The 11,514-nt window shown below is 40.3% G+C and overlaps 2 protein-coding genes across 2 annotated transcripts; both read right to left on the bottom strand.

Moving 5' to 3' along the window:
* Nucleotides 1-382: 382 nt before the first annotated feature.
* On the bottom strand, nt 383-6,737 carry chic1 (cysteine-rich hydrophobic domain 1). Its single transcript, XM_042074968.1, has 6 exons — nt 6,547-6,737; nt 5,484-5,538; nt 4,062-4,217; nt 2,909-2,965; nt 2,276-2,335; nt 383-1,962 (listed from the first exon to the last, which is right to left on the bottom strand). The coding sequence occupies exons 1-6, from the start codon at nt 6,687-6,689 to the stop codon at nt 1,912-1,914; spliced, it is 522 nt and encodes a 173-aa protein (XP_041930902.1). The 5' UTR covers nt 6,690-6,737; the 3' UTR covers nt 383-1,911.
* A 1,423-nt stretch (nt 6,738-8,160) lies between these two features.
* cdx4 (caudal type homeobox 4) lies at nt 8,161-10,805 on the bottom strand. Its single transcript, XM_042074955.1, has 3 exons — nt 10,342-10,805; nt 8,559-8,704; nt 8,161-8,457 (listed from the first exon to the last, which is right to left on the bottom strand). The coding sequence occupies exons 1-3, from the start codon at nt 10,775-10,777 to the stop codon at nt 8,224-8,226; spliced, it is 816 nt and encodes a 271-aa protein (XP_041930889.1). The 5' UTR covers nt 10,778-10,805; the 3' UTR covers nt 8,161-8,223.
* Nucleotides 10,806-11,514: the final 709 nt, after the last annotated feature.

Genomic DNA, 11,514 nt, shown 5'->3' with positions numbered 1-11,514 from the left:
AGAGCCAGGGGGCCTGCCAAACACTGCCTGCACTGCAGAGGGGGGTTGGGTGGTGTCAGAAGTAGCTACAAACCTGCTCTTAATTTTTTTTAAGTGGTAAGCAATTAGTGCCTTGGATGTTAACGATTCAACACCTTGTTAAGCAAAACAAATTGTCAGAGCATGAGGCCATAGTTAGCCAATTAGATCACCTAAAGTGTAACTGCGCTATAATCCTGTAATTTTACAAGCAGTATGTTTTTTTTTAACAATAATCTAACAGCTACAGTCATTGCTATGTAAATAAGGGAGAATGTATTATAAGCCATGCATTTTAAATACCCATCTTTAAATGTTTGTAGAGGACAGAATCAATTTGTAAAACATAAAACACAAAAGCCAGTTTTGGGAAAAGAGAAGTAAAAATCAACCATTTATTTAAGCCTTTTCCGTAGGATTGGGTAATGACAGACATTTACAAGAACTCTGTAACAGGACCAATACTGAGAGGAGATTTCTGACTCCCTGTTAGACCGATATATTAATGGCAAATTAAACCATTGTCCTTGAGCACAGCTCTTCTCCAAGGTTCATCTACAAGTCCGAGAGGCACTCTAATGCAGCGGGCTGACTACATATAAAGGGAGGGAGATTAACTGGTGAGTGACACATTTTTTCAGAGGGCAAACTTCCTCAGCGAGTGCTAGACAGTGTCCACATGTGGCACAGTTAGCACATCAACAACATAAGTAAAATGTGAAAGGTTAACCCCAAGACTATGACGCATTGAAAATGGCAGGAGAGAGAGGATACAACAAAGTGCAGGGTTTTTTTTTAAATGGAAAAGGAAACCATCACATGATGACACTTGAGTTGAAATAGATGACACTTCTGCTTGTTGTGAAATGGCTTCCTTGGTTGGCATGACCATGCTTCCACAGCCAGTGGGTATCAGTGTAAAAGGCCCAGTCTCTGGGAGTCAGCCAGAGAGTGGACAGGCACCCTCACCTCCTTCATCACTCAAGTGCAATGTTCAGCCTTAAACTCTGGCAATATGTACATCAAAGGTTATGGCTTTCTAAGGTACACGGGTCAATATCACTTGGAGACATTATGGAGACACTTGTTCATTAACAAATCTATAGTACAGGTATATATTGGCAAAACAAAAAGACAAATGAACTCTGCTAAACATTATGTAAACATGGCATACCACACTGTACAGCTTATCCAAATATATATTTACAAGTCAGTCATGTGACATCCCCCCTACACGTAGCCCGAGGAGAATCTCCAAAAGTGCAGGAAAACCATGGTGCTGACTTCTGTCACAAGTCCTAGTCCAAGCATCCAGACCATTCCACACCTCCTTTTCCCCGATGTGGGGAAAGAACAACTGGTTTCAGAAGGCAATGCCCAAAACCTCACAGCAGAACCTGTTAAACGGTAAAACAAGTTCTATACAGCAAATCCTCCCTGTCGTCCACTCATCTCATTAGAAAAAAAGGTTGTCATTGAACATAAGGCAAATACGCACCAAAAGGTGACCTGTTCTTACAAAGATATCTTGATACAACATGTGAAGAGGACTGATGGCTCTTTGGGGTAAATGCACTTTTAAACAGTTTCAGTTCTCTGTTGTCTTTTTGTCTTGAGAATACAATTGTCATCGTATGTAACAAAACCAAATGTTTTTCAGTGCAACAAAAGGAGCGTTTCTACTACATCAGGAAATGTGCAAAATCTGCTCTAAAACAAAGTGACAGTGTTGCAACTTCTACTGTACAAGGTACGGGGAGGGGAGACAAGAGGTTGGGTCAGGGTGTGGAGGGGAGCTGTCCAGATGCCAGTGATGACCCTCAGTCCAACATATGTACAAGGCACTAAGGATGGGAGAGAGGGACACAACACCAGGATCTGCCCGCCGGCTCCTCAGTCTGGCCGAAAAATGGGATATTTGGGTAAGAATTCTATAAGAATCACCTGTGGAAACAAGGATGCATATAGGCAGATGAGACAGAAATAAGGGGGAAAAATGTAACAGTGCACAAAATCACAGAAATATACTTTGCTGCACATCAATAAAATAAAACCACCAGATTTTTAAATCATATCAACGGTGTGTTTTCCTCTAGCATTGAACCAGCATTAGAATGAATGTACTAATCAAAATGGCACAACTGGTGTGCAATTCCTCTGTGATAATAGGGCTAGTTACAATTGCCTTCTAGAAGTACACACGTCTATAAATATCACTGCATAATCATACTGACAGCAGAACTAAGTTCTCACTCACATATTCCATCATGTTGCTGCTCTCACATTTCCTCTTGCTGAGTTTCCAGTGCAGTCCCAGCTGGTGAGGAACAGGGTTACATAGTCACACAGAGCTACCCAGAGGCCAACTACAGCCACACACACACACAGACACACACACACCACAGGAAGAGCCTGCTCTCTACATCAGTCACCAAATCTGACTGAGCACCTGAGGTCTGTAAGGATGTTTTCTTCTAGTCTTTCAGGGCCTTGAGACCTGGACTGTCTGGAGAGGTCAGCGAGTGGTCAGTGCTCCAAGTGGTTTTGTTAATGTGTCTGCGCGGCTACTGGCTGTCCATCACAGCCACCGAGACACAACACAATTAACGTGGCTTTTTTACCCTTCTTTAAACTGTTGACCTCTATAGACCACTGGTGGCACTCTCAGGCCTCTATCAATGGATCAGACAGCAATGTCTGCAAGGGAAATGAGTGCTTGGAAGGGTCAAAGTTGACCCGTGTTAACAATCACTGTTCACAACACTCTTAAATTCACTCTTAAAAACTTTCACCAGGAAGACTTAACCTATGGGGTCAGCATTTGACACTTTGTATGTTGCCAACATTAGGGTTTGATGTGTGGCCAATCGCCTGACTGTGTTCTGCTTACCTTGTGATACAATCGATTGTTTTCCCATTCTAACAACTTCTGAATAGATCTTCTTGTCTGCGGAAATACACACACACACACACACACACACACACACACACATACAGTTAAAATCTGCACAGGTAAATCACTTTGTCAGTAAAGGACAACAAAATCCCCAGTTGGAAAGAGCAATTTATGGACTAAAGATCTTTAAACAGCTCATAATTTCTACACCATGGCCCACAACAACACCACTACCCTATATCAATACCCAAGATTATTCCTCTACAGGTAAATGATGGATATGGCAATCTTACATCATAATGGATTATGAAACAAAACCACTTTGATCGACAATAATGTTTTCTTTTCTGTACGCTCACATGTTATTTTCAGAGATAAACATATGACTAACACTGTTCACAGCACTACTCAGGTTTGTACTGGGCCCAAATCAAGCAAAAATCAAACCTGGGCCGACCGATTGTCAGGCGGTGAAAAAAGGGAGTTCAAAACAAACAGTAAAAAATGTCATTGTAAATCCTGGCTCTAAATATTACATTAAGGAAAAACTCTGGTGCAGGCTAAACAATAAATAAGCAGCATAGAATATTTAAGATAAAAGACAGATTTGAGTCTTGGTACTCACAATTGGGAAATATACACTAGCATGGGAATAGACTTAACTTTGATATTATTAGTCCAGTCTTATCAATCACATTGATCAGGGATTCCTAACGTTACTTCCTACTTTGCCTGACTGTTTTACAAACTGATAATGAAGCATATCAGCAGTCAGGAAACAATGATACCTTTGCTGTATAAACTGACACATTCTTTTGCATGTCATTTTTTGATGTTTTGATTTTTTTATATTTCCTACTACTGATTTACCGCAACCACTTTTGATTTTTAAATGAATGTCATCCCCTTTTGTGTCGCTGATTGACCCACCATCCAGGTGACGGAGGGAAAAGTAAACACGTTGAGAGTAACCAAACAAGTTACTCAGTGAGATGAAAATGACTAGGCGGGCGGGGCCAGGTTATGTCACTCTGCCTCGGATGCAAGAGAGTTCTCTAAGAGGGGAACATAAGGACTATAACCCTGACCAAAGGGCCATAACCAAAGGACCATAACCCAGACTCAAGCACAAAGGCTGGAGACTCACTCTCTTGTTGAGACAGATGACGGGCCACAGACTGCAGCCCACAGTGCAGCAGCAGCACAGACAGCCACACAGAAGCCACTTCACATTGACGGGCAGGTTCTTCTTCAGACAGGCGTTCACCCGGCTGATGCTGGTCTTGAACTCCTCTGGGGCCACCTGCGCCGTGCAGAGAGAGGAGAAGAAGAGGGTGATGAGGGTGCATGAGGCGAGGGGCAGAGGGACAGAGCGTTTTGTGCTTTGAGAAACGTCATTCTTTTTCTTCTGATCACAATATTAATATGATGGAGAAATGGAGGTCTGTGACTGTGTTGTTTGATGTACAAATCTCAGATCTTCTCCCAACTGGGGTATAGCATAGAAAGAGGGAAAGAATATATAGACGGAGGTCTGTGGAGATTTTCAGATATCAGATGAGATCTTCAGTTGTGTGCTTTTAACTAGCTAACCAACCTCTTGTAGTGTCAGGGCAAAGGAGGGAACAAAAAAGGGCAGATAAGCTCATGGCCTGTGGCTGTGCAGTCTAAACAACATGAATGGATGCTCATTCCTCTCTCTGGGTATGTACGCCATAAAACTGGGGTCGTAATCTTTTATGACAGGATGCAAAGGTCTCTTTGCAAACAGAGAAAGACCTCGAAATAAAGCCCAGCAGGCCTGATCCGCACCCTTCAATCATCATAATCGTGACCTCATCCATCACATGTCACCCAGGGTCACAATACTGAAGCACATTTTATTGCCCCGCACTTCCCTCGGCCTGTTCTGCCCCCTCCAGCCTTTTTGTGTTTTTGTGTCTGACCCAGGAAGCTCCTCTTTCTTGTGCGCACCCCAGTCTTTTATGTCATTATTTTGTCACCTGGAGTTGTGTCCTCCCAGCACCAGGTCCCGACCAACGGAGGACACAGAGATAGCTTACTTATTGACAGGGCAGTGCCACGGCACAATCAGCTAGCATTAGACACACTGACGTGCATGACTGCAGATGCATTACTATCAGATTGGAGACACTCAAAAGGCTTGAAAGGGCAAATTAAGGACTGCTTGATTTGTCAAAGGCTTATGGGAACAATAGCAGTCACCAATGATAGAAGGATAGAGTCATTTTCATTTTTGGAAATGTGAACGCTCTTGTGTACAACTGTCCAATGTGCCACAGCGGGGGGGGGGGGGGGGGGGTGCAGGTTACATCTGATTGTAACAAAACATCTGTAAGAAAAACTAGCAGCTATGCTATGAAGGACATTTAATGTATAATCTGACTATATTACAGCTGCCTTTAAATTATGCAATTATACACTTCTGCGTCTTAAAATGAGAACATTTAATTCATATTATTCAACCATTGCTTTGTTTAGTTGTGCTCAATCAATTGTAGCCAACTGATTACACCAGACTAGAGATAAATACTAAATTGTACATTACCTTTCCTGTGAGAACTGAAGGAAATTCTGTATCAAACTTATTGCTCAGGCCAAACCTGTAGATATAAAACATGAAAAGGTTCAGAAACATGAATTAGAATGGCTGATTACCGTAATCAATAAAAAGTAGAATATACCATAATTTATTGGTGTGTTGTTTGTATGTATGTAGCATGAACTACTGCTTCAATCAAACAAACCTGAAATTACTTGGAAACACAATGGTGTGCATGCACTCAACACTGTTTCTCTGCATGTGTGTGTGGTGTGTGTGTGAGTGTGAGGGAGAGAGAGAGAGAGAGAGAGAGAAGTCGTTTGTTGGCATTTGAGGTATTGTGCATTTCTGAATGTTAAACTACACTTAGAATCGAGGATGACGTGTTTCTTGTAGCAGGCGAGTATGAGTCTAATACGACGAATATATGGGTTGCCCGAATATGAAATTAGAGGAAAAAAAATTATGATAGAAAAAGTTATCTTTAACCTTTACGAGTCCTCTGGTCTGGGCCCTAAACCTCAAATACTATAACTGTAACCTGAAATACTATAACTGTAAGACAGCCGATTGTGACATGTGCATACTAGCTTATAGAAACGCCTACAGCAATAAATACATATTTTCATTGCTCTTTGACTTTTCCTTTTTTTTATCGTGACATTTGTTTTAGCAAAGAACAAAATCGGGTATTCAAAAAGGGAACTGATGGTCAGATTGTGGATTGACAGTTAACTAGACGGTCCATACTTGTTTTGAAGTCATAATGTAACGTTAGCTAGCTAACGTCCTTCCGAGTAACGGGGCAGAATTTATGCATGGCTTGCAATAAAGCAATAAATCATTGCTCGCACGACTGAATAGTTGTCAGAGACAATGCTTTGCTAAAAGTGATTACTGTCAAGAAACAGAACATTCGTTCTACACATTGGTTTGGCCTACTTGTGTTTCCATTATATCATACTACGAATGACAAAAACATGCACTCTTGGTTAGCAGAGAAGCTAGCTGACCTACCAATGTTCAATTAACAATCGTTACCGATATCCTGGACTAATGACTAACTTACACGGTGATGTGTCCAGCTCCTCGCATGATGACAGGTTCGGGGCAGTATCTTGCGAGGTGCTCTTCACTAACTATCCGTTCATCTTCTTCGTCTAACTCATAAATGGTATCAAAGTCCGCCATGTTGGGCAGTAAGACGCTCATGACGTCTCTAGCGCTTCCAAGATGACATCAGGCAATGTGTTCACACGCGCCACCAGAGCACAGGTGGCGCGGGAAATTATTACAATGTAGCCAGTGAAATAGCTGAAGAGGGATACAATGTATCAGTCATTGGCCTTTGCAACATGTAATTACTTCTGTAGGCCACATTTACAGTTCGCGAAAAGGCACGGGCGGCTAGGCTTATTGCTTTTAATATTAAACTGAAAGAAACGTTTTATGGTAGGCCTAGTGAAAAGCACACTGCTCTTGAAATGTAGGTCTAGGCTAAGACTTAGCTTACACCATAGCAGATTGAAGTTGTATATAGCGCAAATGGCAACTCTTAATAACACTCTATCCATATTATGTTTTCTTCCCAGGCAGAAACAGGCTATGTGGGGGGCCATTTTTCAAATGTGTGCATTTGGCTCTGGACCACTGAAAGAGGCTAAGGCAGATGGTGAATCATTTGCCATTAAACTGAGTTTCTAATATGGCAAAATTATGAGAACAGGTAGCCAAAAACCTAGCACTGGTAGACTATGAGTAGCCAAATTCCTACCTTTGGTCTGCCTTAACTTTGTTATGATTGTTTTGAGCAGTAGGACTAACCTTTGTACAGTGTGAGAAAAGAGTGAAACTAGGCTTAGGCTACATTATGTGACCTTTAGAAAGTCTAGGTTGAATAGGTACCTACATCTTTGACAAGCCTAACAGTCTGAATGGTAAATGGAACTGAGCAAAAGTTCAGTGAAGCCTATTTGAGGAAAAGTTTAGGCCTATTGCTATTTCAGAAGGAAATACACTAGCTTCATAAAATCTCACTTTGAACATTATTATACACATATTGTACACCTTATAATTGTAACTTTTTTTCCTGAGTTGACATAATTAATTTCAAATTTTGGATCCAGATCAATTTTGTTGCCTGTAAGAAATACCCAAGAAATCAACAACGTTTCTCAGTAGCCCTGTCTGAAAGGAAGAAGAGATTTATGTAAGTTACTTGTAAAAGCAATTTATTTACATATGACCACATCACACAACGACCTGAATCACTGGTAGTTCACCCCTCTTTCATTTAAAACAATGTGAAAGTGTGCTTGTGAAAAAATGGGGCAATATTGCATATTGGCAAGCACTTTAGACATTTAACATTCGTAAAACACTGTACCGGATTTTCTTATTTATTTACAAACACCTATACACTCACCACAGACAAGAAAACGATATTTATATCTTAATTGATCAAACACAAAACAAACCATTAGAATATTTAGTTTTTTTTTGACCAGACGTACAATGTTTTCTTTTTTTTTAATAAAAAACTATTCTATTAAAATTATATGTCAAGAGCCTCCTGCATTGCGTTGCAAATAAAACTTGATTGTTCCTTGTTTTAATCCACAAGATGTGATCTTCAAGACGTCTCGTAGAATTTTATAATCCATGAGGACCACATAGGCTAAGTCATGCGCACTGTCCTTTCAGCGTGCGGAGTGCTCGATTAAATTGGATGATCCCAAGTTCGAATTTACTGTGTAACAGTAACTTGTTGTATGTTCCTCATCGATGGTAAGGTGTTCATGCCTGTTGGTGGATAGAGTGCACCATGTATATCCGACGGACTCAGAGACCCAGGCACAGGTAGAGGGCTCACCGAACCTGGGTCACTATGTACAGACCCTCCGCTGCCGTCAGATTGGCCCATTTTCTTTTTGATTAACTTTCGCTCCTTGGCTCTGCGATTTTGGAACCAGATCTTCACCTGTGGAAATTCAAAGACGTCACATATGGAATCGAAGTAGCCATAAAGTTGTATGTGACTGAACTGAACTGGCATGGCATAGGCCACATTTCATACATTACCTGTCGCTCTGAAAGTCCGAGGCTCACCGCCAGCTCTGCCTTTCGTCTGATGGTGATGTAACGGTTAAAATGGAATTCCTTCTCCAATTCAAGCCTCTGATGATCGGTGTACACCACCCGATATTTCTCTTTTGTTCTTGTTTTGCCTAGAATTAAAACAGATTGATTTAATTTGCACCGCATCAAATATGCATAGAATTATTTTGCTACCTTATAGGCTACAGAATACATTGGTTTAAAAAAACTTGTCTGTGCTTTTCTGTGCTAAGTGGAATGCACTGAATTTAAGTGTGACATATATATATATATATATATATATATATATATATATATATATATATATATATATATATATAGCCCTATAGCAGTTCAAAATATTAGCAAGAGCGATAAATAGCAAATTGGAGCCATTGTGCGTAGTGCGCCATTTCGCCTCGGCCAGTTATGTTAATTGTGCCTGTGATCTTCTTTGAAGTCAAGTTATGAACAAACTGCCGAACAAAGAGACTTGGAGATATTACCCAAACTCCACGAAGGTGTTAAAAAGCAACACACGACCCACAGAGGGTTACAAGGCGATACTATCTCAGATCCTTTCCTTAAGGTCTGGTAACGTTGTTTGATGTAGGAAAATTTTAACTCAACAACATGTAGGCTAATACATCAACATATAGCTTTGTCAGCCACAGGTATAGACTATATTCAGTTAGTGGTTGGAAATTGTTTATGAAAGGTATATTGGGGGGGGGGGGGGGGGGGGGGGGGGTCGTGATCAACTTGTTTTCGTTTTATTTATTCATTGTCTATAGCCTATTGATGATCATTTTGAACGAACTAGTTGAAATTATTGATTTGATTTGAGGGAATTGTTTTCATGTTGCATCAAACCACTTAATTTTAACATGCACCAGGGACAGGCGATCTTTATATGCTGTGAAAATTGTCACCCTTTTCCGGCAGCATGACTTTTGAAGAACCGAGACAGAGGAAGACACTTGGTGCATATCAAAGTAAAAAGGAGGTGTTAAAGGGGGCCGCCGCCTGAACACATAGATAACCCAAAAACGTGGGACAATGTAGATGGGAAACGTAGACCTCACATTCAGTTTACAGGAGTTGAGAAATTAGCATTACAAGTAAGCCTGGCGCCATTTCCCAACACCTAGGCCTACTTCTACTGACAACTGTTAACATGATAAAAAATAGATTTATGTTCATGTCATGGCCTATATTAGATTTTTTAAAATCCCGACAATGTCTGACAAATTGGCCTACATTGAGATTTAATACATAAAGTACTTATAATGACACACACATGTCCTTTTTAGCAAAGAGTAATTAATGTCCAGCATTTTCTGTATATGTCAAATTGTCATTGAACCACAGCGCACCAAAGATTTTGTCAACTACCTGCACAATCAACTTAGGCCTACAAGATGACAACCACATCAGGCAATTTTCTATGCTATTCAGGGATACCCTGATATAATTTCAGCCACCTTTATCTTAATGTAATTACTGAATATGCAATGAATTACCCGCATGTTTATTGTTTATTAAACAATAAACTAAACTGATGAATTACCTGCATCTTCATTACCTGATGACCTAAAACCTTTGATGAAATAAAGCACAAGAGGCAGGCCTATTAAAATGATATCTCAACTTGAACACAATTTTGTCCGCCAGACACAAGCAGAACTATCTGCCACTATTTTAGAAATGCTTATGACAGCATGCAGTTAGTAATAAAAAGACATTTTTACAAATAAATCCAACTCACCTGTTGAAGACGACTGGACAGTTTTGCTCATCCACTGATAGGAATTGCGCTTTTCTCTGTCTGGAGAAAGCTGGGCCGCGGATATATTTTCTGTAGGTGGAGGTAATACAGCAGATCCTGGAGCGTGCATGGGATTGTAATCAGTTGAGCAATAGGAAACTTGTCCCGTGGAAGAATTGCTCATGGGTGCCGATATAGTATTAGGGGGTCCCAGACTATAGGCACCCCAGTCCTCCCTTGGTGCACCATAAGGAGCTCCCCATGCCCCCGTAGATTGATGGTGCGTGTCCATGTTGGGCACATGATGATATCCAGTAAAATCAGAATATTGAGGTGTTGAAACGAAGTTCTGTGGTGGTAAATTGATGCTGGAACGACGTACAGGTCCTTGGTGGTACATGCTGCTCTCTTTATCCAAAAGATATCCCACATACATGATTCGATTTTTTAATATCCAAAAAACGTTTTTAAGGCAACATACTAGCCATACAACTGGCTAGTTAACACAAATCAACCTGTTGACTCTTTAGACCTCTAGTCCAAAGAAGCTCCGCAGAATGTTGATGCGACGTAGTCCTTGCGTTGGGTCAGTCAAACATGATGTGGGTCTGTTGACAAGGTGGTGGCGGCTAAGGTATACCAAGTTCTTCCTGACGTCAGACAAGACTTCAAACCCTTCAGATTTGCATTCAAATGAAGGCCCAATAACGCCGCCGTGGCCAGATTCCCCTAGCGTCGTTTGTATGCAGCAACTGAGGAAAACAATAAGAAGAGTACATTGATAGACGTTGGTCTGAAAGCATAGGCCTATATTTGGCATAATGAGTAAGATACATTTAAAAACCATGGTTTTAATATAGCCTATGTCATGTCATGTCTGCACTGACTGAAATGGGAGTGCCACCATGATGAGATCAAACATTTTTATTTATTTAAAAGTAGAAGAAAATCTCGTCATCAGCACCATCATAATTATCATCAACAATAAGAACACTAGAAATAATTATGAATATTATGTTTATCAGCCTATATTTTACTTATTATATATATTATATTAGATATATTATATATATTTAAATATATATATAATATATAATTATTATTATTTTAAATCACATGACATTTGTAGTTTTAGAATTGGCTACAACAATAATAGCACTATATTGCCCTGAT

Source organism: Alosa sapidissima, chromosome 20 (genome assembly GCF_018492685.1).
Source record: "Alosa sapidissima isolate fAloSap1 chromosome 20, fAloSap1.pri, whole genome shotgun sequence".
Taxonomy (NCBI): Eukaryota; Metazoa; Chordata; class Actinopteri; order Clupeiformes; family Clupeidae; genus Alosa; species Alosa sapidissima.
Note: the sequence above shows the minus strand (reverse complement) of the source record. Positions and strands in the feature narration are given on the sequence as shown.